A 24,689-nucleotide genomic window follows, 5' to 3' on the forward strand; every position below is an offset into this window, starting at 1 on the left:
CTGCTTAAAAAGAAAATAGCAAGAAGCTGAGCAAATGGCCACCAAAAAAAAAAAGTAACAGCCTGTCCATTACAGGGGAAAAGGACATTCACATAAAACTCATGCTGCATCCATCTTTTGCCTGGTAAATCATGATGTTGACATGTGATTTCTCTCAAGACAAATGAAAAAAAAAAAGCAGAGACAATACTTGGATAAAGTATATTGACATCGACTGATGTGAAATAATTGTATTTTTCTGTAGTATTCAAATATACAGTTCATATGCTACTGTACCTCATTTTGCAGTTCATCGCCACTTTTGGTAGAAGCAAGGATCTCATACAATGTACAGCAGAGGTCTTCTGTTGTTGGCCCTCCAGGGTTACCCCCTTGAAATTCCTTCAGGTACTTTCCAACTTCACACCATAAAAAAGAATCATCTACTTTTTCCAAAGACTTGAGATCAGATTTCTCAGCACAGTAATTCTGTAAGTGATTCAGCTGGTTATTCAGAAATTTGTTATAATCTAAGCTTATATTTTTCTGTGCATCAGCCTCACCATTCACAGGCAGCTCTTCAGAGTGATCCAAATCATGCATATCAAATGAAAACACTATATTTTTACCAAAGAACACTCTGTTATCACCATTTTGCTCTTCAGTCATCTGTATGAGGCCTGTAAGCTGTTCTTCAGAGAAGTGAGAAGCAATCCGAGATGTGGCATCACAAGCTGCAGTAGCAGATGATGATGGAAATGGCCCAAACATCTCCTTGATCACCTTTGTCTCATCATGGCCAACACATTCTTTCCCGTGAAATGTCTTAAAAAGAAAAACAGCTCCACTTTCAATTGCTTCTTGTCCATTTTCAGCTCCAACTGTTAACAAAACCAAACGTAACTTCATACACTTCATACTAATGAAGTACACTACTAATGTAGTACTAATTAGTACTACTAATACATACTACTTTCAGTACCTATAACATAACTGTGTTCAATTTCTTGCTGCAAGTCTCATCAACAGAGATATCAAAAGAAGACCATAACAAGTAACAATTGTCGCAAGGTACAGAACTATAAGAAGTATATGATAATAAAGCATCTGTCTTCACTATCTTTCTACATACTAAAAATTCATATTAAGAATTACCAATGCTTTCTTATTTTTCCAAGCTAGAGAAAAAAACTTGCCAGAGGTCTTAAATTCACAATAGTATATTTATGAGCTCTTTAATGATAACAAATTTCCTCTTTGTCTCACTATTTATACACTGCCTAGTCTGAATATTCATAACACACTAAATATACAGAACTCAGCCTGGAATTACTGAATTCTTGCAGTAATTCCCAGTAGAATTACTACAAAGTATGTGTTACTTAGAAAAATTGGTCAAAATAATTAAAGCAAATAAATACATTAATTTAGATTTCTATCTACAAAATGTCATATTATGCAAACAAACAATATATTATTAGATAAAAACATGACTTTACTTCTTACACAAATATTCACAAAGGTATTCAAGGAAAACATAAGCAAAACCTCCATATGATGAACTAAAATGTCGCTACCAAACAAAATTTTAAAAGTCATCAAGCATAAACTAAACAAAACCAACCAGCATACTGGGTATTTTATTTATTTTATACAATGGTAACATGCAGAATTTATTTACCTGTGACTTGATTCAACTTAGGGTAGATTTAACCCCAGGAAAAGCAAGGGGTTTCTTCCCCACAATGTAACAGAAAGGAGGAAAAAAAAATCCAGCATAAGCAGATGGAGAAAGGCTGCATAACTAGAAACATAACATATAAATGGAGATGCCTAAAAATTCAGTATTTAGCTTGAATTTCCCTGTGGTGCACTTCCATAAGCTGAAAAGTTCATGGAGAGGACTGGAGGTGATATTTACAAGATAATTAGATACCTACATATGGAAGATACATACATAACATATATAAATATATCTCAAAGGAAAAAAGTGGTTCAGCCCCTCCGTTTTAGCATTAGCTATATAGGAATCACAGGAAAAAAAACCCTTGCATCTGAAAACTTGTAGTCCTAAGTTTGGCTGCATGAAGCTCGCTCTTATACTCCTAACATAAAAATACATATTATTGTTTAAAGTCACTTGTGTTGGAACAGAAGTTCAAATTACTAAACTAAAAGAGCAATTGAAGGCTTTGAGAAAAAGCTCTTAGATTTACTATGTGCTAATTCTTCTTTATTATCAACATCTTCTATTTGTGGAAACATCTCTTGAGAAAATACTACTCCTCCCATCTCAATAAAATGAGCCAGACAAGATGGCAAAAGATGGAGTACTAGAAGCTACTCGTTTTGGTTTTATGCCAATCAGATCATTTCATTAAGCGAAATTTACCCCATAAAGTGAATCAATAATAAAGTATCTGTTGCCTAGGCTGAGATTTAATTTCCTTGAAATTAAAGTAAAAATTTCTCTTTCCATACTATACATTTCTGATGATGGTGGTTGGAACATTACTATCAGTTCAGTTTGTGCTTCAGTCACTGCAATCTATTCTGATTTGTGTCTGCATAACATTATACGTGTTTATTCAGAAGCGTCAAAGCTGATGGTTTCTTTCTAACTTGTTCTAACTAAATAATCATGCATCTGTTTTCATTTGTTTTGTCTTCTCTACTTAATCAAACAAAAATTTACCACTATTACTTTCAAGTCTTTCAATTTGCTTTACCTACCGACCACACTGGCCAGGCCTGCTATTAAAAGTTGAGGGGGGCAGATGGAAATTAAAAAGTTTTTGCAGTCATCTTTGGCAAAAAGTTAAAATTTAAAAAAAAATAATTGAATATAAAATCACACAGCTAATACTTGTTTCTGTCACTAATACAGAAAACACAAATCTGTCAATTTATTTTCATAGATAACATTTGCAGCAAAGAATGGTAAATACTTATTTTGTTTATAACTTTTTTTACATCACTGGATTTTTTTTTCCTACTTGCTATACTACATATGATCTTACTTTTTTACATTGCAAACTTTATAATCATATGTTTGCCAGTGAACATTTTAGTCTAGTACCTCTTATGATTAAACTGTACATAGTAGACATTTAAAACAGCTTCCTCAATCAATATGTATCTATTATCAGTACAGACTGCAACTTTTCCTATTAACTTTAGGTACTGATGGTTGGTGAAAACTCAATCCCTATCTTGCAAGACTTTCCCTCAAATCTTGTGTGTTCCAAGTGCCAGCCAAAATCTGTGCCCTGAAGCAGAGGTACTTGGCTTGGGGCAAAGAGGTAGCCCTTCCCAGAGGCCTGTCGCAGAAAGACAGGCAGCCAGATGCTTAAATTCCAGCCCGAAGAAGCTAAAAGTCTACTAATAGCACTAGCTCTACTACTTGTATTAGAAAAAAGAGGATTAAAAAAAAAAAAGGACCCAATTTGTAAAAACAACAGAGGTATATCACTAAAACGGAAGGAAAGAACCACAAAGCAAAATTTAGAACCCGTGTATCACCAGAGAAGTTTAAAACATTTTTGTTAGTGATTTGAGAAATATTCAAAATTATACTTCCGATGGCTTATTAAAGCAATATCTGCTATAACCGTGAATAGCTTTAACAGACATATTCTGCAACTGTACAGCACAATAGATGACTACATGTTGGACATGAATAACTTGTCTAGTCTTTTTTGAAAGTCTGTATTTACATATTTGTTTCTTTCACAATTTACTAGGTATTTAAACAAAACCTGTCAAGAAATAGACACATAAGTGTGCCAGGTTTACATTTGTATTGTGATAAAAAACTGCTCTATAATTCCAAAACCAGGCAAATATATTTATACATATTAATTCTCTCAGTCTTTTCACTTAGAGTTCTATTCAAGATATTTGAAACATAATCAGAAAAGGGGAAAATATACCTATGAGATTGAAATGAAAAATTCTTAAATATGTGACAGCAAGAGCTTGAGCTATGCTCTCTGTTTAAGACTGATGAAGTTAAATTCTGCCAAAAGCAAAAGCTGAATTAGGTTTAGTTTTTCCAATCAAAACTATGTGTTCACACTTCCACTTTCTATGCCATAATGTATTTCAGTTTTAAAAGTTTAATTCCAGATGAGGGAAATTTATTATTTATTTCCCTCCTCAACACCAAATACTTAAAGCAGAAAATATTTCTTATATTTTTATCCAGCTATGCAGCAGACCAATATTTCATTATACCAATTACATGGAACTAAAGCAAACAACACCAAGATTGTTCTTTTCTCAGAGTATTGTCATTTCGAAAGAATCTGTTGTTTCTGTTTAGTAACTGTCGATCACAGACCATACTACACATCACAATACAATGCTATCAAAAAACCATGAATATTCACAATGGAATTATATCTTAAAATAAAACAGAAGACCAAATTACCCATGTGCAGATTAGATTAAATGGAGTTTCAAAGATATTTCAGGGTAAAAACTGGTGTCAAGGTAGAACTAAAATTGTACCCATATGCAAAGTATGCAGGCAGAAAGCAGCTTGAACTCGCCCCCATTCTGAAAAAAACCAGTGTATTATTAGACTACTAGATAATGAAAACATACCTATTTGTTTTGCAGCTTGTAATATAGTTTTTAAATCACCATTTACAGTTTGGTGTTCTTTTTTGTCCAAATTGTCGTCAATGAACTTTATTATCTTCTTCCAAGTAAGATCAGACTTCAGCAACTGTGCCTGTAGTTTTGACCTTTTAGTCTGAAAATGCAAAATATTTGAGCTTTTTTATTTATTTCAAATTACTATATCAAGGTTCCTTTAAAATTAGACACCAGATAAAAACACCTCCGTCCAATTGCATTCAGTCAGTACATAGCAATGATTGCAAGCAGTTTTCCTGCTACCTGTTCTAGATTCTTTCCTGAGTGTAACGAAGGATATGCAAATGCACACACACTCTCTCACTACTTGACTCTTCCAAAGCAAAATTCTCTATAAAGCCAAACTCTTGCAACTTCAAGAGATTTGCAGCTCCCAAGATTCCAAACTCATTTCACATTACAGGTTCCCACAAGGCATCTGCTGTTTTAATGCATTATTTCATGGGAAACTAAAAAGTACCTAAATTCAGTGAACTTAATATTAAAAAGGAAATGTTTGGCTTCCCAGCTCTACATGAGCTCAGAGCTAAAAGCACACCAGCCCTACCCAATGTCCTGAAAGATGAATTAACAGGGCTGTACCAACACAGCCAAGCAACCCTATCCATCTGGCACATCATGATTTTAAGGGCCTAGTATAAATCACAAAGCTACAGCAAATTTGACTTTCAGTGAGGACACTATGAAGGAATGCACAGGAACACACTCTGCCCAGTTTTGCTTGCCCACTCTTATGAAATAGAAATGCAAATGAAGAAAGCAAACAATTCTTACTATAATTATGTTTTGTAAGAGAAAAAAAGTTTTACCACTAAGTCAGCTAATTCTTCACTGTAATCCTCATGTTTAGTGACATTTGAAAAGGAGCGTAAAGCGCCTGTAAGACGAGGCAAGGCCATCTGTTACTCATTCAGTGATCCATAGGATGAGAAATCAAATCCCAGTTCAAGCACCTAGATGAGAACAAACAAATAACATGGCTTTATTAATGCTATAAAAATACAAATTCACATCACAAACTTGAAAGACCTTTTCAAGCAAGCAGAACTTGGCTGGAACTTCAATTAAACCAGTTAAAAAAATCTCAAAATGCTAATAATCAAGATTCAATAGAAGGGAAGTGAAAGGCACAGAGCACTGGCAAGACATGGTAACAGGCAAAGGTCACTCAGGAGGTGGTTCTTCTCTCTCCTCCCTGACTAAAAGTTACCAGCGATAAGGCAAAGTGGAAATTATTCCTTTAGCACCACTAACACGAGTATTATAGAGAAATCTATGTAACTGAATCTCAGCTCCCAATAGCAGTAAGAGATTACAACCTACAGGAAGACTTCCTCTGCGCCAGGCCACGCTGGGAGCTTTCAGGTCATTAACAGCCTCCATTGCTAATGCAGAGAAAGGCATCCTTCTTGACAAGTGCTTAGCCATTTTTAACCAGCAAAAAAGGGCAAGAAAATTATGATAGGAAAAAAATATTATCATAGCACAACACTGAACTATTGTAAGAGATAAAGAGAATAAAAGGGCTATCAGAAAACTGAAAAAAGTATGCCTAGAGATGTTTTAATCTCACAACTGAAACGCACACACGCACTTAGAGCAGGCTCTCTTCAGGACTACAGTCTATTTCGGCACAGTTTTATTTCCTCTGTGAAACAGACTCGTATCTATACACCAAAACACAGCTGTTACCCATCTCAAATTGTACTTGTTCCAAGCCTTTTACTGAAATGATTCTCAAAGTTATTTAATTTCAGAAGGTGCCCACAGCTGAATTGTTTAATGAACCCTAACGCACAGCTACAGTTGCTGATAGTAGCAGATAAGATACAGATTTAGATTATTTTAAAAACAATTAATGATATCATTACAAACCTAATGATCTGCATGATTCTTACCATGCCTGAAGACCAACGGCCATCCAGAATTTAAGGAACTTAAAACAGAGTCAGTAAAATTACTTCCCCCTCCAACAGAACTCTCTCCTTTCATCCAATTACCCTTAAAGTTTTTCTTAATTTAATGACTGCAGTTGTATTTTAGCTATCAGCTTTGCAATACAGCACAAAAGCAAATCCAGATGCAGTGTTCCAGTCACAAACAGAGAAATGTCACTGACTTGTCAGGTCTGCTTGTTTTCCCACCTCGCATTAAGATGCTTTTTGAAAAAAAGCTATCACAACAGTTGATATCTTGGAGAAAAATGTTATAAAAATGAAGCTACAAAATGTGGAAATATAAAATCTTTAGCTGTGAAGGGGACAGAGAGGGTATGTTCAAGCCTAGAAACAGACAGAGCCAAACAACACTGCAGCTTTTGAAATGTTCAGTGGATATATGACACATAACTCATACCAGCATTGCTCCTAGTGAAAACAGGCCGTGAACATTACAGCCACCATTACAGAAGAGAAGTAATGTGTCCAAGCTTTGAGGGAATCTAACCTGACCATTTTTGTTTGAACCCAATAAAAAAGGTACATCACTCTCATACTGTGCCAATGACAGAATTGCCATTAGCTATTAAAGATCACCCTATTTTGCCTACTTATTTTATATTTGCACTCAAATACTTTTTCTGTAGTGTTATGGCCCTTTATAAAAACATTTAACAACATAATTGTAATATTATTAACTTAACTGCCCTTTCTGAAATAACACGCACAGTAATTTATGAAAGTTTGAAGCCGCTTATGAAAAGGTCACTTTTCACAGACACCTGTAGGAGATTTTAAAGCATTTTCAGCAGGGTCATTTGTTAGGAAACTGAATTTTAAAGAACTGTTTCTTTCTTCTTTGTTCATCAAGTTATTAATACTTCCTGAAATAGAAAACCTGGAACTCCAGAGGACAAGGAAGGACACACCCTCCTGACCACAGGCATAGCCAAATACAGCCCTGAAGTCCTACAGTTGATCTCATACTAGTAAATGCTACTCCACACTTGCCTATGTGCATTCAGAATTTGCTGGTCCCTGAGGGGGCTGGTTTAGCAGAGCAGTCACCCAAGGCTTCTGCATCTCATTTATAGGCAAACTTCACACATACTCTTCACTTCTGGTCCATGACACCCACTCTGAGCAGAACATCACAAGCAAATGAAAACATCTAGCAAATAGAAAGCAGGGGACGGAATCACAGAATATGTCGAGTTGGAAGGGACCCACAAGGATCAACAAGTTCAGCTCCTGGTCCTGCACAGGACAGGTGCAATTACTCCACTGTTAACATAAAACACAAGGTAAAGTTTATGGACTTGGGCTATTATTCCACAACATATTAGAGCCAGGTCAAAAAGTACCAATCTCTTCACTCTTTTGACCAGTGATGGCACTCCAGGAATAAGCATGAAGGTGAGTTGGGGGAGGTTTAGATTGGATATCAGAAAAAAGTTCTTCATCCAAACGTGGTTGGGCACTGGAACAGGCTCCCCAGGAAAGTGGTCATAGCACCAAGCCAGACAGAGTTCAAGAAGCATTGGATGATACTCTTAGGTACATGCTGTGACCCTTGGGGTGTTCTGCCCAGGGCCAGGAGTTGGACTTGATAATTGTGATGGGTCCCTTCCAACACAGCATATTCTCTCATTCTGTGATAAAAATTATGTGATCCTATGAGATGCAGCATAAACTTACATTTGTTTAAAAAAAAGTATGTTACCTGCCTTCACATAAAGCCTGCTGATGTAGATACCTGCGTGCATCAACTGCCTTTAGAGTGGATCGGCTACTGCTTGTCTTTCTGCAGACACTATAAGTGTTAACTAATTCCTTTAGATTTGAGAGAAATATATCTGTTTGCCCACAGCTCTGAAATATCTGTACTACCAAATGATCCTGCTAAGATCTGCTGGTTTGGGAACAAGGACCTAAATGGTAGTGGCAATTAAATCCTATTTATCACGGTCCACATACAGAAGACAAATTTTTGCCATTATTCTGCTCATTACCCCTGAAGAAAAGCGTTAAGACAGGTACCATCTTAAGTCATGCTTGTAGAAGGACAACTGGAATGGGAATTCAACCTGCAGATCAGTCCACCTTTACATTGTAAAATTTTATCTTCTCCTCCTCCATACCCAATCAAGTAAGGACACTTTGGGGCCCATTCTGCTAATGATTCCTAGAACTCTCACATTTCCTGCCTCTTTTAAAAAACTCTTTACTTTCCACCAAGTCTCTGTAAAGCACAAAGAGCAGTATCTACCCACCTAAAGCTCTGTGAAGATGAGAGGCAGTAGCTTTTAAAGCCTATTTTACTTCTTTTAAAAGAAAGTGTGATTTTAAGTTCAAACTTTTTATTAGAGAAAGTAATATAATAGTATAATATAATAGATTATACTGAGAGTTCTGGTAAGAAACCATTCAAAGTTTATTGTTTTAAAGTAAACATGAATCATAATCTCAGCAGGTTTTTATTCATTTAAGTGAAACACAAAAAAAGCCATATCACAAAGGTAACAAACACTGCCAGAGAAGTTTTCCACGTCATATTTTCACCAACTATGTAAATTTTCCTCCAGTTCCTGGCCTTCCTATATTTTTAATATAAGGAAATAACAGAACCATCTCTTTCTTTCTCCACTGAAATGTTACACAGATTATGGTCAAACAAACATCCTTTTGAAATTTACTTAATTCTTATGCTCTCTAACAAATCAAGCAAACTGCCCAGTGGAGCTAAGAGAAGGTGACTGCTAAGATATGGTACTTTAATGTTCACGAGGAACAGAAATCTTTCTTTACTTAAAATTATGGAATAACATAGCATTAACAGAATCACAGGTAAAATCTGCAGTTCCATTACCCTAAAGTACCAGCTTCTGTAGTCTCTAATATTTGACTTGTTAAATGTCCCTTAAAACCTTACAGCAGTCATTTTGTTTAAACTGGTTAAGGAATATAAAGCCATGTTACCAGGTTTTGCCTATATTGCCTATAATTCTTTAAACTATTAACAAGTTTCTTACTGTCTATGTAAACTTCTCATTTATAAAACCTGAAGAAGTTATTACTAATAGCTAATCTAATCAAAGAACGTTATAAAGAAAAAGAGGCTTTAAACATTGGCAATGAATAGCAGATTGCTATTGATCACAAAGTGTTTGAATCAAACAGCATTTTCATTTTCACTTGAGAAAGTGGAAACATTTCAAATGAAAAGGAAACTAAAAAGTCAAAAGATATGACAGCAACATGGCTATACAGAAAGTAAAGGGACAATACAGTCAATTTTTATATTATAAATATATATAAATCAAACACAAAAGCAACGAGACCATAGGGAAAGAATAAGACATTTTAAATATATCCACACACAGAATATTTTATTTTTTACACTGTTATGCAAGAGGAATAAAAATAAATCCCAAAGTATCAAATTTTAGTGACATGAACACATTTTAGAATGGCTACAATTAACTTTAGCAGTTTCATTAATACAAAGATAAACTTTATATGCCATTTACAAATGAGATTCAATAGTTAGAAACACTCCCCACATTCTATTTGGTGTGTACCCTTTCTACATTGTACACACCAAAGAAAAAATACTTTAAAGAAAACACTTTAATGAAAAAAATAAACCCATTAGATTAAAATCTATTTTACACCAATGAGAACATTTATATCAGATTCACTTAAATCTCTTATCCAAGTATGTTTGATGTAAACAGTACAAATACAGCATCTACCATCACAGTTGACAGCTAAGGATAATAGTGGTTTAATAATGTTTGGGACATTAATCATGAACAGCAGGCCAAAGCAAGATACTACAACAACAGTATTTTCCAACCTTGTATTTTTCACCTTCACAAGCAGTGCTATATGATGTAGTAACAATTGTATGATTTCAGACATTTCAAAGGCCCAGACATCACACTGGTATTCTCTCACGTTGTCTGGGTCAAATATTGCTGATCTCCAGTCAAGACCAGGTCAATCTTTGAAAGGGTGATGGCAAGATTAAGGAATATGTACTCAGGAAGGAACAGTGTCTTCCTGACACACAACATTCATCTCAGCGAATACAAAACTTCAAACAAATGCTTCAGCATAACAAGGAGGCATAACAGTGCCTCTGTGTGCCATCATTCACATAACAGACAATTTCAGGATTTTAATTACCTAAGCCACTAAACAAAAAACAAAACAAAACAACATCCAACAAACAAAACAACAACAAAAAAAAACCACCCTGGGAAAAAAAAAAAGGAATTACAAGCCACACATTCAATAGAGTATTAACCCTTTTCTGTCACAATCTTAGCCACACGCATGTGATTAAACACCAGCTGCCCAACACTGTTCCTGCTTGCATCAGCTGGAGAGGTATTTCTTCTAATTATACCCAATAGTGTTTTGGTGTGATGCCAAACACATGGCTTGGCCCAATAAAGTGTTCATTTTAGATTGCTTTGAGATTGTTACTAAGGATGGCTGTTGTTTCTTAAAAAAGAAAAAAAAAATTAAAAAAAATACTTTTTTCAGAATAACTCATCTTCTTTTTCCAAGAATGTAAGATGTAGTCTAACTGTTAGACTGAAAAATGTCTGCATTTTTATGCCTTAATGTTTTAATTCCCTGCAGCAAGAGACAAAGTGCATCCCAAGCAAAAGGAACTTAAAGACTTGCCTTACATATGGACACGTACCATAAGTGAATCTCTAACTTCAACATACATAATACTTATGTTCATTTAAACACTAGGCATAAGCCATAAATACAGGAGGGGGGGGTGTCATTTGTTTGACTCTATTGCTTTAAGCTTAATAGGGCCCTATGTGCCTCTCTGTTTCACACTATGTCATCAACAGAGGTTGAAAACAACCCCCGGGGGTTCATCTTACTCTGTTTCAGAAAGGTTTGTCACTACAGGAAAAGTAGGAGGTGTATGGCAGGTAAATAGGAACGTACATGTCCAAAGGAAGTAAAGGGAGGATGAAAAAGAATGGATGAGCAAGAGGAAGAAAAAACACTGAGTTAATAAAAGCTAAGTAGCACGTTGCACCTTACTGAAGATGGCTCAGAGGATGTGGGATGCATTTCAGCAAACATAGCTGCTGTAATAATACATGCATAACACATAATGGCATAACTGCTGTGATAAAAGCACGCTAGAGCACCTGTTCAGATGGTAGTGAAAAAGTCTCTGTAACACACTCCTATCCTTTTATAGAGCACATAAAAGGATAAAGCCCCCAACGTTAATTACTGGCCACAGAGATGGCATTGCCAAGTTCTTTGCAACTCAGCATCAGAATGTAAAAGGATTCCTTATAATTGTTGCTAAAGATTCACAATAAAATTTTAATGGAATGAACAACTCTGGATTACTGTAAAGGTACCACTGGGTGACTACCTTTCCTATAAGTAAAGACTAAGAGAATTGGGGTTGTTTGGCCTGGAAAAGAGAAGACGCCTGGGCGACCTAATTACTTCCTTTCAGTAAAGGAAGACTACAAGAATGATGGGACTTTTTACAGGGGCGCATAATGATAGGACAATGGGTATTGGCTTTGAACTGAAAGAGCGTAGGTTTAGATTAAGATATTAAGAAGAAATTCTTTACTTTGAGGCACTGGAATAGGTTGCCCAGAGAAGTAGTGGATACTGCATCCCTGGAAGTGCTGAAGTCCAGGTCGGATGGGACTCTGAGCAACCTGGTCTAGTGGGAAATGTCTCTGCTCATGGCAGGGAGAGACATTAGTACTAGATGATCTTTAAAGTCCCTTCCAATCCAAACTTCTATGACTCCCACCCAGTTTGGTATCATCATGGTACAGTTGATCCCACCATCCAGATCACTTATGAAGACATTAAGGAGAGTTAGGCCCAACAGTGATCCCTGGGGATTGATACCAGCTCTTCCTTTAGTGATGGTGGATTTGTGCTTGCATCTACCTCGAGCTTTTTTCCCAAGGCCTGGGGCTCAACAGTGCTGGTGAAGACAAAGGTAAAAGTGTTGAGAGCCTCCTTCTTTTCAGCATTGTTGGTGACTAATTCACCTCTCCTGTTAGACAGCAGAATATTTTCCTTCTGTTTCTGTTTGTTTTTTACATACCTGAAGAACCATTTCTTGTAGTTTTTGACATCTATGGCCAGTTTCAATTTGAGCTGAGCTTTTGTTTTCCAACTACATCTCTGTGTCCACTGGTGACATCCTTGTAGTTGTCAACAGGTATTCGTCTGCTTTTCCATCTCTGGTACACATCTTTCGGTTTTGAGCAGACTCACAATATTACCACCAACAGGGCTTAATTGTACTTGCACATTTGATTACCAAGCCAAAGACCACAAAAGGTCTGAAAGTGGCCACAAGGAAATTTACTGAAACAAGTTTTCCTATTCTAGCGCGGCTTCTAAACCGTGCCACGGTCTGTTTGGTCATCCATCCTCTCACTTTGTCCCAGGAGAAGGTGCATTAGCCCTTTCAGAACTTCAGAGGATGGACTCCCTAACACTTCAATTTAAAAGTGAAATTGATCTCTGTGTGTGAACTGACCTTAAATTACATAAAAGGAGAGAATGGGTGTGTCTATGTGTCAAAATCCTTCAGCAATCTAAGAAAAGCCATAACCAGAAAAAAATTATACTGAAAAACATTCTTGCGAAGATACAGCTATTGGGGCTATACAAGAAGTATTTAAGTGTAACTTGATTGTGCAAGAGGTGAAAATCATCACAGTACAGCTCTTCGAGAAAGATTTCTTAAATACTATCTATACAAACCCATGTGAGCACCTTTATGCAACTAAGGCAGATGAACGTGAGGAATTATCAAGCAGAGCATCAGCTTCAGCATGCACTCAGCTACATCTCTCATGGATAACATACAACTATGCCCGGACATAGAAAATCCAAACGTCTTTTTGAATTAGCTAGAAATCCCATAAGCAGAAGAGACTCAGACTAGTAACACTGAAGTTAATAAACTGGACCTCTATTTCAGCAGGGCAACAATATTACTTAACTTATTTTTATGAACTTTTTTTTATAAGAAAGATATAAGAAAGTCACTTTTGGATAATATAACACATCTTTAGTCAACTGAAATATCAACACATATAATAGAAGCTTACTGTTGGGATACTAAAGGTGAAGAAAGCAAGCAAAGTTTACTGAATAATTAGATATCCAAAGACAAGATAAACTATGTGTGGCTTATTAGCTGAGTGTACAACTAAGATCAGGTTCTGCTTTTTATTTTGAGAAATGTTTGTTTGGTACACAGAAGAAAACAAAGTACAAAGGACTCTTCCAGGGAAATGGGACTAAAAGAAGGAAAGTAATTCTGCTATACCTTCTAGCTTCTTCAGAAGCATAAAATTAGTAAGACCAAATGGAGAGATTTATTTAACAGATGCATACCTCAAAAAGCAAAACAGCAAACCGTGGATTCAACTACTACAATTCAAATATCTAAGTCATACTGTTCATGGTAGGTACATCTTAATCATAATTTAGTCAGTTCTGCTTTGGAATTCTTCACAGAAGGAAATAACCAAATACATTATTTTATATTTCATATCAAGCTTTCTCCTTTCCAATGCCCCCTCCCATCTCCACTTTTACAGCACTAAAATATTCAGTCCTAAAACTACACTTTGAATTAGTCTGGAGCATATGAGCAAATCAAACTGAGAGCTAAAGAACAGGGTTTTTTGCCACTGCTTCTTGTAAAAACAACATTCATTTGTGCCTGATGGAGGGAACTATTCCTGAAAGCTCAGCACTAACACCTGCCCTTGAACCTTAGGAGGCAGTGAAGAGGAAAGTTTCTAGTCCTGGTCCCCAAAGCATAATTGGAGATACAAACCCCTACACATACTCCAAAGTTTGTCTACTTTGCCTAGACTAATCTTAAAAGTAATAAGCTTAAGGCTGCTTTTACTCAGGTCTAAGGTCAAGCTCCTAAACCACTGGGAACAAGACTGGAAAGCAGAAACAAAGTCTTCAGCTCCATTAGAGAATAAATCTGACAAATTATTTATTAGAAGGTCTACTATTTTCATCTTGATCCCCAACACACAGCCCAGTCATCTCACCAGGGAATCTGTACAAGAAAATGTGCATTCTGAATACTGACTCCAAGAACTCCACGAATTCATACCCATGTAACTTGACAGTACTTCACTTGTCTACTGCAGCTATGTTTACAACACATACATAGGCAGACACTACTGTGCTTATAGGCAGAGAAGTACCACGCAAAGCCTAGAGCCCATTTCTTTCAGGGTATTTAGGCATGTGAACTGACATTTTTATCTCCAAAACCAGCTGATATTTTGGATAGAAAACCAACAATGTGAGAACATTTCTGAAGCCCATGCCTGAATCATGCAGGAAGATTCAAGCTTCCCTTATGGCAGACACCTTTATGGGACTGTGATGGACTGAAATGTCAGTAATGTCTTCAACATTGTCAAAATCCTAGGAAGACTTTTTGTCAAACTACAAGGAAGCAACTCCCTGCCTTTGACCACCTAAGCCTGACTGGAACTTGGACTGTGAAGGGGAACTTGAGATAAGATTATTGTCTAATCATCTCAAGTCTGAGGAGAAGTAAACAAGGCTCAGGAAAGAAGAATGTATATGTGTTAAGAATCAGCTCTAGATGGGCTTAGGGGGTGGTGGAGAAGGGTTTTGGGTGTGTGATGGTGAAATCTCTCCACACCAAACCAAAGGAATAACGCCCCCCCTCCGGAAAGCCCACGTACACACGGGACATTGACGTGAGAGGCAGTTGAGAAGGGTCATAAACCATCAAAGACCCCCAAAGCGCCCCCCGACTCATTCCTGAGGCCTTCCTCCACCAGAGGACTGCATGTGATACAAGTGAGGTAATAAATCCAGAGCCTGTCACAAAAGACTCCCCCCCAACCCCAGGGGAGGTGCCTGGCATTTCTTGAACATATATTAATCCACTGGACTCCATGTTTTGTGGGACCCCCACCACCAAGAAGACCAGAACCTGACTGAATGGGGTTACACAGAGTGGTGATACATCTTCTGTTTCAATCTTTCTCTGTCACTTTCTTTCTTCCCCTTCCTCCTTTTCTTCTTCCTTTCTCTCTCTCTTTCATTGCCTTACATTTACTACTAAATAAAACCAATACTACTGACTTTGGCATCTGGTCTCATTTGTACCTTAATTCAGGCAGATGCATTTCTAACAGCTTTAATAACCGGACTGTAATGGGGACTTAGCCTCTAAACACAGTGTCTAGTGGCCTTTGAGGCCCTTTATAGCAGCAAAGATATTTGCATGGAACAGTACATGTGACACAGGCCCTGTGAAATGCCCACATCCTCTGAAACAGTAGCTGAATACAAGGTCTAATTCTGTGAAGTTTTTAAATTCCCAACAGGGATGTGTTCAAGCACACAAATCACCAGATTTATAGACAACTAAACAAATGCCTCAAACTGTATTATCTCCCAGTTCTAAATAACTAGATGTTTATTATCCACTCAATACCATTATTATCCATCATAATTAACTCCGATTTCATTCAAAATAGGGTTTCAATCAGCTATAAAAGCACTGAAGCAGGATTTCTCATTTAGAGGAAATATTAAATTTTTTTGCATTAAGCAATTTTACTGATAATACTGGTAATAATATGGTAATGCAATCTGAAAAAAAAATCCTGCAAGTGCTTAAAAATAAACTACAGAATTATTTTTCAGAACAGAAATATGCACAGTTTTAGACCAGTTAGGAAAGAAGCTGTAGATTCTATGTTACTTCTAGTAATATACAAGAAAACTAATTTAATTGTCACGTATTAAAAGTATGGAAATGCCCTTCAAAAAGAAACACAGGTTTTGGCCAACTCTGGCTATCACTAAAGAAAAAGTTCCCAAAATTATCAGCTATAAATAAGCTCATCCTATTTCCAACAAGCTTTTGAGAGAGTAAGAATTTTTATCAGTAGTTGCAATAAATAATAAAGAAATTTCTGGAAAATGACCCATTACATAAAAATAGGAACAACGTGATGTCATCGTCCACACAAATGCACCAATTTCATTAAAATAATAAAAGTGTATTGTGTAATTTTAAGTGTTTGCTGTATTTAACAACATTCAGGTTTATTGCATTCATTTAATTTTTATATTAATGTTTGTAGTATTTTCTAAAAAACATCCTTTATGCTTTTCTACCATTCGTTATTTTGTTTGATATTTATCATAGTTTTTGAGCAGGGAAGGAGTCAGAAAGTCATGACAGTTTGCAGAAAACTCTTTAGTTAGTATCTTCCCAATAATACACTGCAACTGGGAGCTAAAAGCTGTGCATTTCATTCAAAATTCTTCTCTCTAATAAGTGTTTTAATTTTGAATATACTAAGATAATGCTAATAAAATATCACAGATAAGTATCCCCCTGAATTTTAGCTATTAGGCTGCTGCATTTAAGACCTGGATCAATATGTTTAATACACATATTTAAACTTCGCTAAGTTTAACTAGATTTTGGCACTGCTATTCCTCAGTCTTTCTAAACTTACTCCTAGAAGTCTACCTCAGCTTTTCTTACCAATGTGGCAGTACCAAACTGCCAAAGACTCTCAGTCCCCAGTAACTCCTAATTTCCTGAGAAACATCATGATTTAGGAATACAGAGAATGTCAAGATTTTTAACAAAACTCTCTGGGAATACAAAATAAGCAGGATAATTTTTCCCATATCTCCAAACTTTTAAGGCAGATACAAAACATACAGATCTACACAACACAAAACAGACAAATTCTACCAATTTTGTTTTCTGACCACACTTTCGTTTTTTTGGGGGGTATCAATTACTGGACAGCTTATTACTGCTTGCTGCATAAAACAGGTAACATGAAATCTGACATGCCTTCTCTTTCAAAGTGACTTCTAGCTCATTCTCTAAGTGAGAGGACTTACCAATCATCTCTGCAGATGACAAATGTCTTTTTTAAGACAAATATATTTATTTGCTATAACTATTTTACCCCTCAGTCTTTTCAATGCTCTTCCTAAAAGTATCTGTCAGCTTATATAAAAACTTCTCCAAAGGTACATCCACATGAATGAACCTCTCATGGTTTAGCAGTCCTTTTACTCCTACTGGATCCATGTCACAGCACACTGAAGGTTCAGTCCAGCTCAATGGCTAAAAAAGTTTGTATTTCCTATCAGAAAAGCAAACAGAGGCACATCCATAATACAGCTCACTGACATAACATGGTCAAATATTGAAGAGCAGTGAAGATGCATACAGATTCCCAAAAATCAACCTATCAAGACAAGCTTTTCCAGTTGAGGAAGCACTGAAAGCACAGCCCAAATCACACTGACCTACCTTTGGGGATGTCTCTCCCTTCAGAACTTCCTCCTACTGCCTGGAGGTAACACTACCTCCTACCCTGCAAAGAGAGTTGTAACTAAACTGTCCAGGCCAGACAACTGTCCACTTTTGATTTGGCTTAAATATTTGGTGTTAAATATTTAACACCAAGAGGATGTAGGGGCAAAAAAACCCAGCCAAAATTTCATCACAAAAATTTATTAAAAAAATGAAAGTAGCACCTTTTAAAGTATACCCCTATAGCCTGAAAACATGCATACCTCAAGGTAGAGGCCCTTCTACCAAGAAAAAAAAGTTAATTATAAATACATTTAAACAACACTCAACTAATGAATGGATACATAGTCCCATAAAATAATATTATTAGAGGCAGAGGCCCTGGTCTTCTCTTCAGAGCTCACATTCCACACAGCACATCGGCTATTTGATGACCAGCAAGTAACAGCTTTCTAATTGATAATTTATCATTATTACAGTTTAGAATTGGAATGTAAAAAAAAAAAAAAAAAAAAAGATAGTGTTGCATTTCTGCCATGCTACAATGAGTGCAAATTAGAGTCAAAACTAACAGCTGCTGCCCACCCTCCCTGGACTGATTGCCTAAAAGGATGGGCATACATGCAAGAGGATACTTTGAGAAAGACACCTGTGTGGTTTCCTACAGTGAGGAAACCCCTAATCATCTTTTCAAAGCCTGTAAACATGTGTGATTATTACAAAAGAAAATGGGAAGAACAAAAATTGAGGCATAATATATTACTATTCTTGGCTGATATAATAAAAATGAAAATAGCCCCATTGTCTCTAGTGATCTGAGGAGGTTAAAACAGGATTCCTCCAGCTGTGCATTTTTTTAAATGGCTGGATTTCTAGATTCATAGTCATATTCTGTTAGAATGTATGTAAAATTTCTTAAAACATATTTTAGAAAAATCTTACTGTAAGATAAGAAATACGTACATATTACACAAGAATCTCCTGTTTAACACTTTAAAGCCTTTGAACAAGTATCATGAGTATTTAGCAAGGCACATATGCAAACTGCTCAGACTAACAGAATCAACTTAAAGACTCCCCAGAAAAAAAAAAAACCTATGCTAACAAGAAAATTATATAGACAAGCATTTTATTTATATTCATGCTTCAGAGGCAACATAGATTTGTACCATATGATGTCATACTCAGCAATAAAAACTCAGTGAAAAGAGAAGCAAGGTATGTGGGGAACAAGAACACATATCCATGTTTATGGTGTTTGTCTTGTCAAGCAACTGTTAAACATCTCCTATTTTCACTCAGTGAGAGGCTATGGGAGGCATGTGGCTACTGGCCAGGGTCAACTCACCACAAATAACATAATTCTTAAAAGAAACAGAAGAGAGGACTTTCAGAGATCCTCTTTACTCTTCCCTAATCTTTTGAGGAGAGGACAAATTAGAATAATCATTAAGATTGGAAAATACCTCCAAGTTCATCAAGTCCAATCTCTGACTGAATACCACCATGACTACTAAACCATATCACAAAGTGCCACATCTACTTGTGTTTTGAACGACTTGATCCACCATAGAGCAGCAGCTAAGAATAATGCCTTCCTATTTCTTGAATAAATTCATCAGAATCGTTTCCAAACACAAACTCACTGAGCCAATCAGCTCAGCAGTCCTCAAGAGTTTCAAAGAAAGGACTTAGACATAAATGTTTCCATCTATGTTTTACAAAATAGTCTGTACAAAGCTATCTACTCATTCTCACAATTTTCTCAGAATCCAATTTACAGCTGCAAAACTCAAATTTACCTGACAAATGCTTCAATCACCAACCCATCATTCCATAATCATCTATTCTTACTGTATGACCTGTTTATTATTAAGATTCAGGCCTGTAATATCAGATTCAGTCTATTTTTCAGGCCAAACATCCAACGTGCCTTTGGGCAAGCATGAGTAGCAGATGGCTCAGAGTAAATACATGCCTTACGATGGGAAAAGCTAGGGAGGTGTATAATCCATATCCATAAGCTCCACATACAAGGGGAGATCCAGCAACATTTCTATCTCTAAATATCAGTCAGGTAAAATATTCTCCACCTTCCTTTTAAAGCTATTCTTCTGCAGCATCCACAAGATTTAATAAGACAGAAAAAGAACATGAGTGTTAATTTGCATCTGAGAGATGCGCTCGGTGACAGGCTGGCCACCAAACTCTAGTCCACCTGTCAATGTACTGAGTAGAACACAGAAAACACCACCTGCCCTCTCAGCAAGTACAAACTGGTAAATACCTAAGCATTGCAACCGTAGCCTAATCAAGTCTTTCTTGGCTTCTCTCTAGTCTAGTGGATATTCACTGAACTATACAAAGTTGTGTACAACTTCAAGAGGAATATCTATACCAAGTGACTAGAATAACCTCAAGAAATACTGGGCATAGGGATCTTTCACACCGCTGGTTAATTCAGTGAGCACTGTTACGACAGAACCACAGTGTGCTGCTATTGCTTCCTTCCAGCACACTTTTAGGTGCCTGTGCAGTGTTGGGGTGGGTTGATCCCAGCCAGCAGCTATGCAGGTGCTTGCTCACCACCACCACCCACCCCGCCCCACCCCAGTGGAACAGGGCAGAAAATAGGAAGAAAAGACAAAAACTTACAAGTTGAGATAGAGACGAGTTTAATAGAGAACGAAAAATATCGCACAAGTGAAGGAAACAAAAGTTCACCACATCCGACAGGCTGACTAATGCCCCAAACTCCACTTTACCAACCTCCAAACAATAGACACCTTGGAAGCAAAAAAACACCCTTTCTTCTTCCTCTACCTCTGGTTTTATTTCTGAGCATGTCAATACATAGTACAGTATATCCCACCAGCCAGTTTGGGTTTACTATCTAAGCTGCGTCCCCACGCAACTTCTTGCCCACCCCAAGCACACTCACTGGGCAGGCAGAGTGGGAGAAAAAAAGCCTTGATGCTGTGCAGACCAGCAGCAGCCAAAACATTGGTGTGTTATCTATCAACGTTGTTTTAGCAGCATTTCTCAAGCACTGCAAATAGGATGAAAGTTAACTCCTAAACCTAGTATAGGAATGTACTTGTATTGCCTTTGTGCAGAGGTGATTCAATTCCTCAGAGAGAGATAAGCATAAAGAATGCTCTGACTGTAGATCCCCTTAGGGACTGTGCTTGAAATAAACACAAAATCGCTCCTTTCTGTGATGTGATGAGGTGTTTAGAAAGCAAGAATTGGTACATACAGAGTGACTGACTATTGCTCATAATGTAGGAATAAAGAGGTAGATGATAAAACTCAATGGTAAGGTGAAAATAATACCAAATTGAATCCCTTTCCTGTGTAGAACATAATTAAATTTGGGAATTCATTGCCACAGGATGGCAAAAAGACTAAAAGTTCAAGTATGCTTAGATGAATTAATGGAAATCAAATGCTTGGTAGCTACTGAACTCAACAGCTTAAAAGTTGATAATCAGTTATTTAAATCACTGACTACTGAAAGGTAATATGAAAGTGAAGGTATAATTGGATTTGTTTCCCATTTCTTCTGAGTACATCACCTAAGCATCTGCTACTGGCTGCTACAGGAGAGAGACTAGACAACCATTTTGTTTGAAAACAGAGCTATAGGTGAGATGACAATAGAAATTCTGAGGATTACAGTTTGGGATTTAGGAGCCTAATGTCTCTCAACCCATTTGTGGGTCCTACCCTTGGTTTCTTCTCTTTTTAGCTCAGACATCAGCTATCATATCTCTAACAACTTCCAACTACACTTTACAGGTAATTTGGTAAACTGCTTTTGATTAGATAAGTTTGTCTAAACTAGAGAGTAGATTCTGGTTTCAGTTCTTTCTTCAAACATTAAAGCGTAATTCAGTTTAAGAAAATGTGTAGGCTAGAAAGTGCTCAAGACCAATTTCAGCAATTGTTACTATAAACAATTTACCAAGAAAACACTATGCTATGTTATTTGGAGTAATGGGAACTCAATTTTCTATGGGGAAATTTTTGTAGAAGGGAGAAAGAAACCTGTTCAGCAGTCAAAACACTAATATGCGCTAGAATTAATCCCAAATTTAAAGTTTTCAAATAAACCTTATATTGTAACTAACCAATAAAAGACAACATGTGTCTGCCCTTCCCCCAACAGCAGCTCCTATGTCTATGTAAGACTAGAGGAATGAAACACACAGGAATAACATGGACTAGCCTGAGCTCAGTTCAGTATTTATAAAGGATAACATTTTTCAGAGGAAGTGTTGTAGCTCAACAAAAACCTGCAGAAACATACACTGGTACTTTATGAAAAACAAATTTTCTCATAACCTTATAAAAAAGATTTTTCAAGTATAAATGTTCTTACTGAAAACAGAATTAATACTGCACTTAACAAAACTGTAAATGATACTGAGAAGCAAGAGACTGCAACTATTTTAGGGGCCAAATTACAATTATCTTTAAAGAACCATATCCAACATGAACATTAAAACATATGATAAGCAAGATAAGAAACCACAAAAACAGAGGATACAAAGAAACAACCCATTAGTTGTAGTTTTGCAGAAACTCATCTACAGACTACAGCAAGTGACAATCATCACATCATTTGTAACAATGAAAATATGGACATGGAAAGACAGGAAACATTTAATATTTAAATACAAGAGTGAGGCACTAAAACATACCAAGTTGTCCTTTCCACTAGTCAGTATTAAAGACTCCATTAGAGTACTGCTGTCTTTGTTGTACACCCTGTCTCTACAAAGACACATACCAGTCTAGAAGGATGCAGTGGAGGATAACAAAAATGACCAACAATGTAAAGTAATTAGCAACAAAGAAACACACAACAAATTCAGGTTGTATAGGTATTGTATTTCAAATACATACATGTTAGCTGTAGAAAGGAAAGAACAAGAAGAAAACAAAGGGGTGAAAAAGAGCAGTGTGTACTCCTCTTTAACAGAAAGCCTACTCAAGAATCACAAAATCACATGATCAGAGGGTTGGAAGGGTCCCAATGGATCATGTGATCCAACCTCTCTGCTCAAGCAGAGTTGTCCTAAAGCAAACTGCACAGTGCAGGCAGTTCTTGAGTATGTCCAGTAAGGAAGACTCCACAACCCCTCTGGGCAATCTGTTCCAGTGCACAGTCACCCACACAGTGAAGTTCTTCCTCAGGTACAGGTGGAACTTCCTGTGCATCATTTTCTGCTCACTGGCTCTTGTCCTATTGCTTGGCACCACTGAGAAGAGCCTGGTTCCATCCTCTTGACACCCTCCCTTCAGATACTTATAAACATTTATGAGATCCCCTCTCAAGTTGTCTCTTTTCAAGGCTGAACAGGCCCAACTCTCCCGGGCGCTTCTCAGGAGATGCTCCTTCCCCTTAATCACCTTCATAGCCCTCCCCTGGACCCACTCCAGGAGCTTCAGGTTTAGCTTCAAAGCATGTTCCACACACACAGAACCGTCAGAAAATATTGTCATTTGGTAGCTCTCTCTGATTCAGTGGAATCAGTGACGTCAACCCTTCCAAAGTCCTAGCTTTTAGAGAAAACTGAGGTCTAACATTTAAACTAGTTTCTACAATGCGTAAAGGCCTAGTTGGGAGTTGGTCTGTATTCCCACATAAATGGGAAGAGAGTTTCTCCAAACACCTACATACGTAACTCTAAGATGATGCAAGTTTACTCTACCGTGGCCAGAAGCAAGTCAGATCCAAAGGAAATTAATCTGCTGAAAACCAGCATGTGTTTAATAAGACACACCACCTCACCTGAACTGATGGTTGGGTTGGGTTTCTTCCTCCTAAAAGTTTATCTCTGCAATCTACCACGTGGACATATGCAACCTTTGTTGCAATTTCCTGGAACTTCCAATATTTTTCCTACTCATTGACTAAACTCAAGTCAAGTCTATCCTCAGTAAAGTAACTAAGCTTGACTATTAGATCTCTTCTCTGCAAAAATTAAGGCTAGTGCCATTTCAGTAGCACTGCTTTTCAGTTGCTTAAAAAGCCAGAAGACTTGGAGGATCTACACAGATGTTAATCCATTAAAAACAATAACAAAATCTAAACTCAGAACTCGTAAAAGGTTCTTATCAAAGGTATTATTTGAATTCCAACACGATACACACTCCTTAAGCACCTCTGGTGCAAGCCTTAGATTGTCATGGTTTATTAGCACAGCTGTCAGTTCACCACCAGGAACGGAAACGAAGCAAGCAGTGTTAGAAAGGTAGAAACGTTCTACATGACCACGTGCTGGTTTCTTCATTCTTCATTTCTAGTTCCCTACATTTACTAATCGCCGTGGTAAGCACTAGAAGTACGTTCGACACCCATGCGTTCCCCCCCCCGGCCGTTCCCGTTTCCACGAGCACACCGTGGCCAAGCCCAGCAGGCGCACGGAGAGTACCCCGGCACCGGGCCCTCCGGAGCGACCTTGCACCACGCGCCGCGGAGCGCGGTGGGCACAGCGGGGGAACTGCGAGTCCCGTCCCCGCCGCCGGCCCGGGGCTCCCGCGTGGCACCGGGCAGGGCCTGCCCGCCGGGCCCGGCACTCCCGCCCCTTACCGGGGGGGGCCAGACCGCGGCCCCGCGCCAGCCGCCGCGCAGAGCAGCGTTCCCCCCGCCCGCCGGAGGGCACCGAGCCCCGCCCGCAGCCGGGGCCGCCCCCCCCCCA

At 37.6% G+C, this 24,689-nt stretch overlaps 1 protein-coding gene across 2 annotated transcripts in view; it reads right to left on the reverse strand.

The window, feature by feature from the left end:
- Positions 1-24,689, reverse strand: part of ASCC3 (activating signal cointegrator 1 complex subunit 3) — a 266,716-nt gene that overhangs the window by 241,212 nt on the left and 815 nt on the right. For both annotated transcript variants that reach the window (XM_027632616.1, XM_027632609.1), the window contains exons 2-4: positions 5,451-5,594; positions 4,588-4,738; positions 277-860 (exon numbers count right to left, since the gene is read on the reverse strand). In XM_027632616.1, the coding sequence (XP_027488417.1) occupies positions 277-860; positions 4,588-4,738; positions 5,451-5,540 (825 nt within the window). In that variant the 5' untranslated portion in view covers positions 5,541-5,594. The remainder of the gene's footprint in view (positions 1-276; positions 861-4,587; positions 4,739-5,450; positions 5,595-24,689) is intronic.

This window comes from Corapipo altera, unplaced genomic scaffold, assembly GCF_003945725.1.
Source record: "Corapipo altera isolate COAL_440 unplaced genomic scaffold, ASM394572v1 2b, whole genome shotgun sequence".
NCBI lineage: Eukaryota > Metazoa > Chordata > Aves > Passeriformes > Pipridae > Corapipo > Corapipo altera.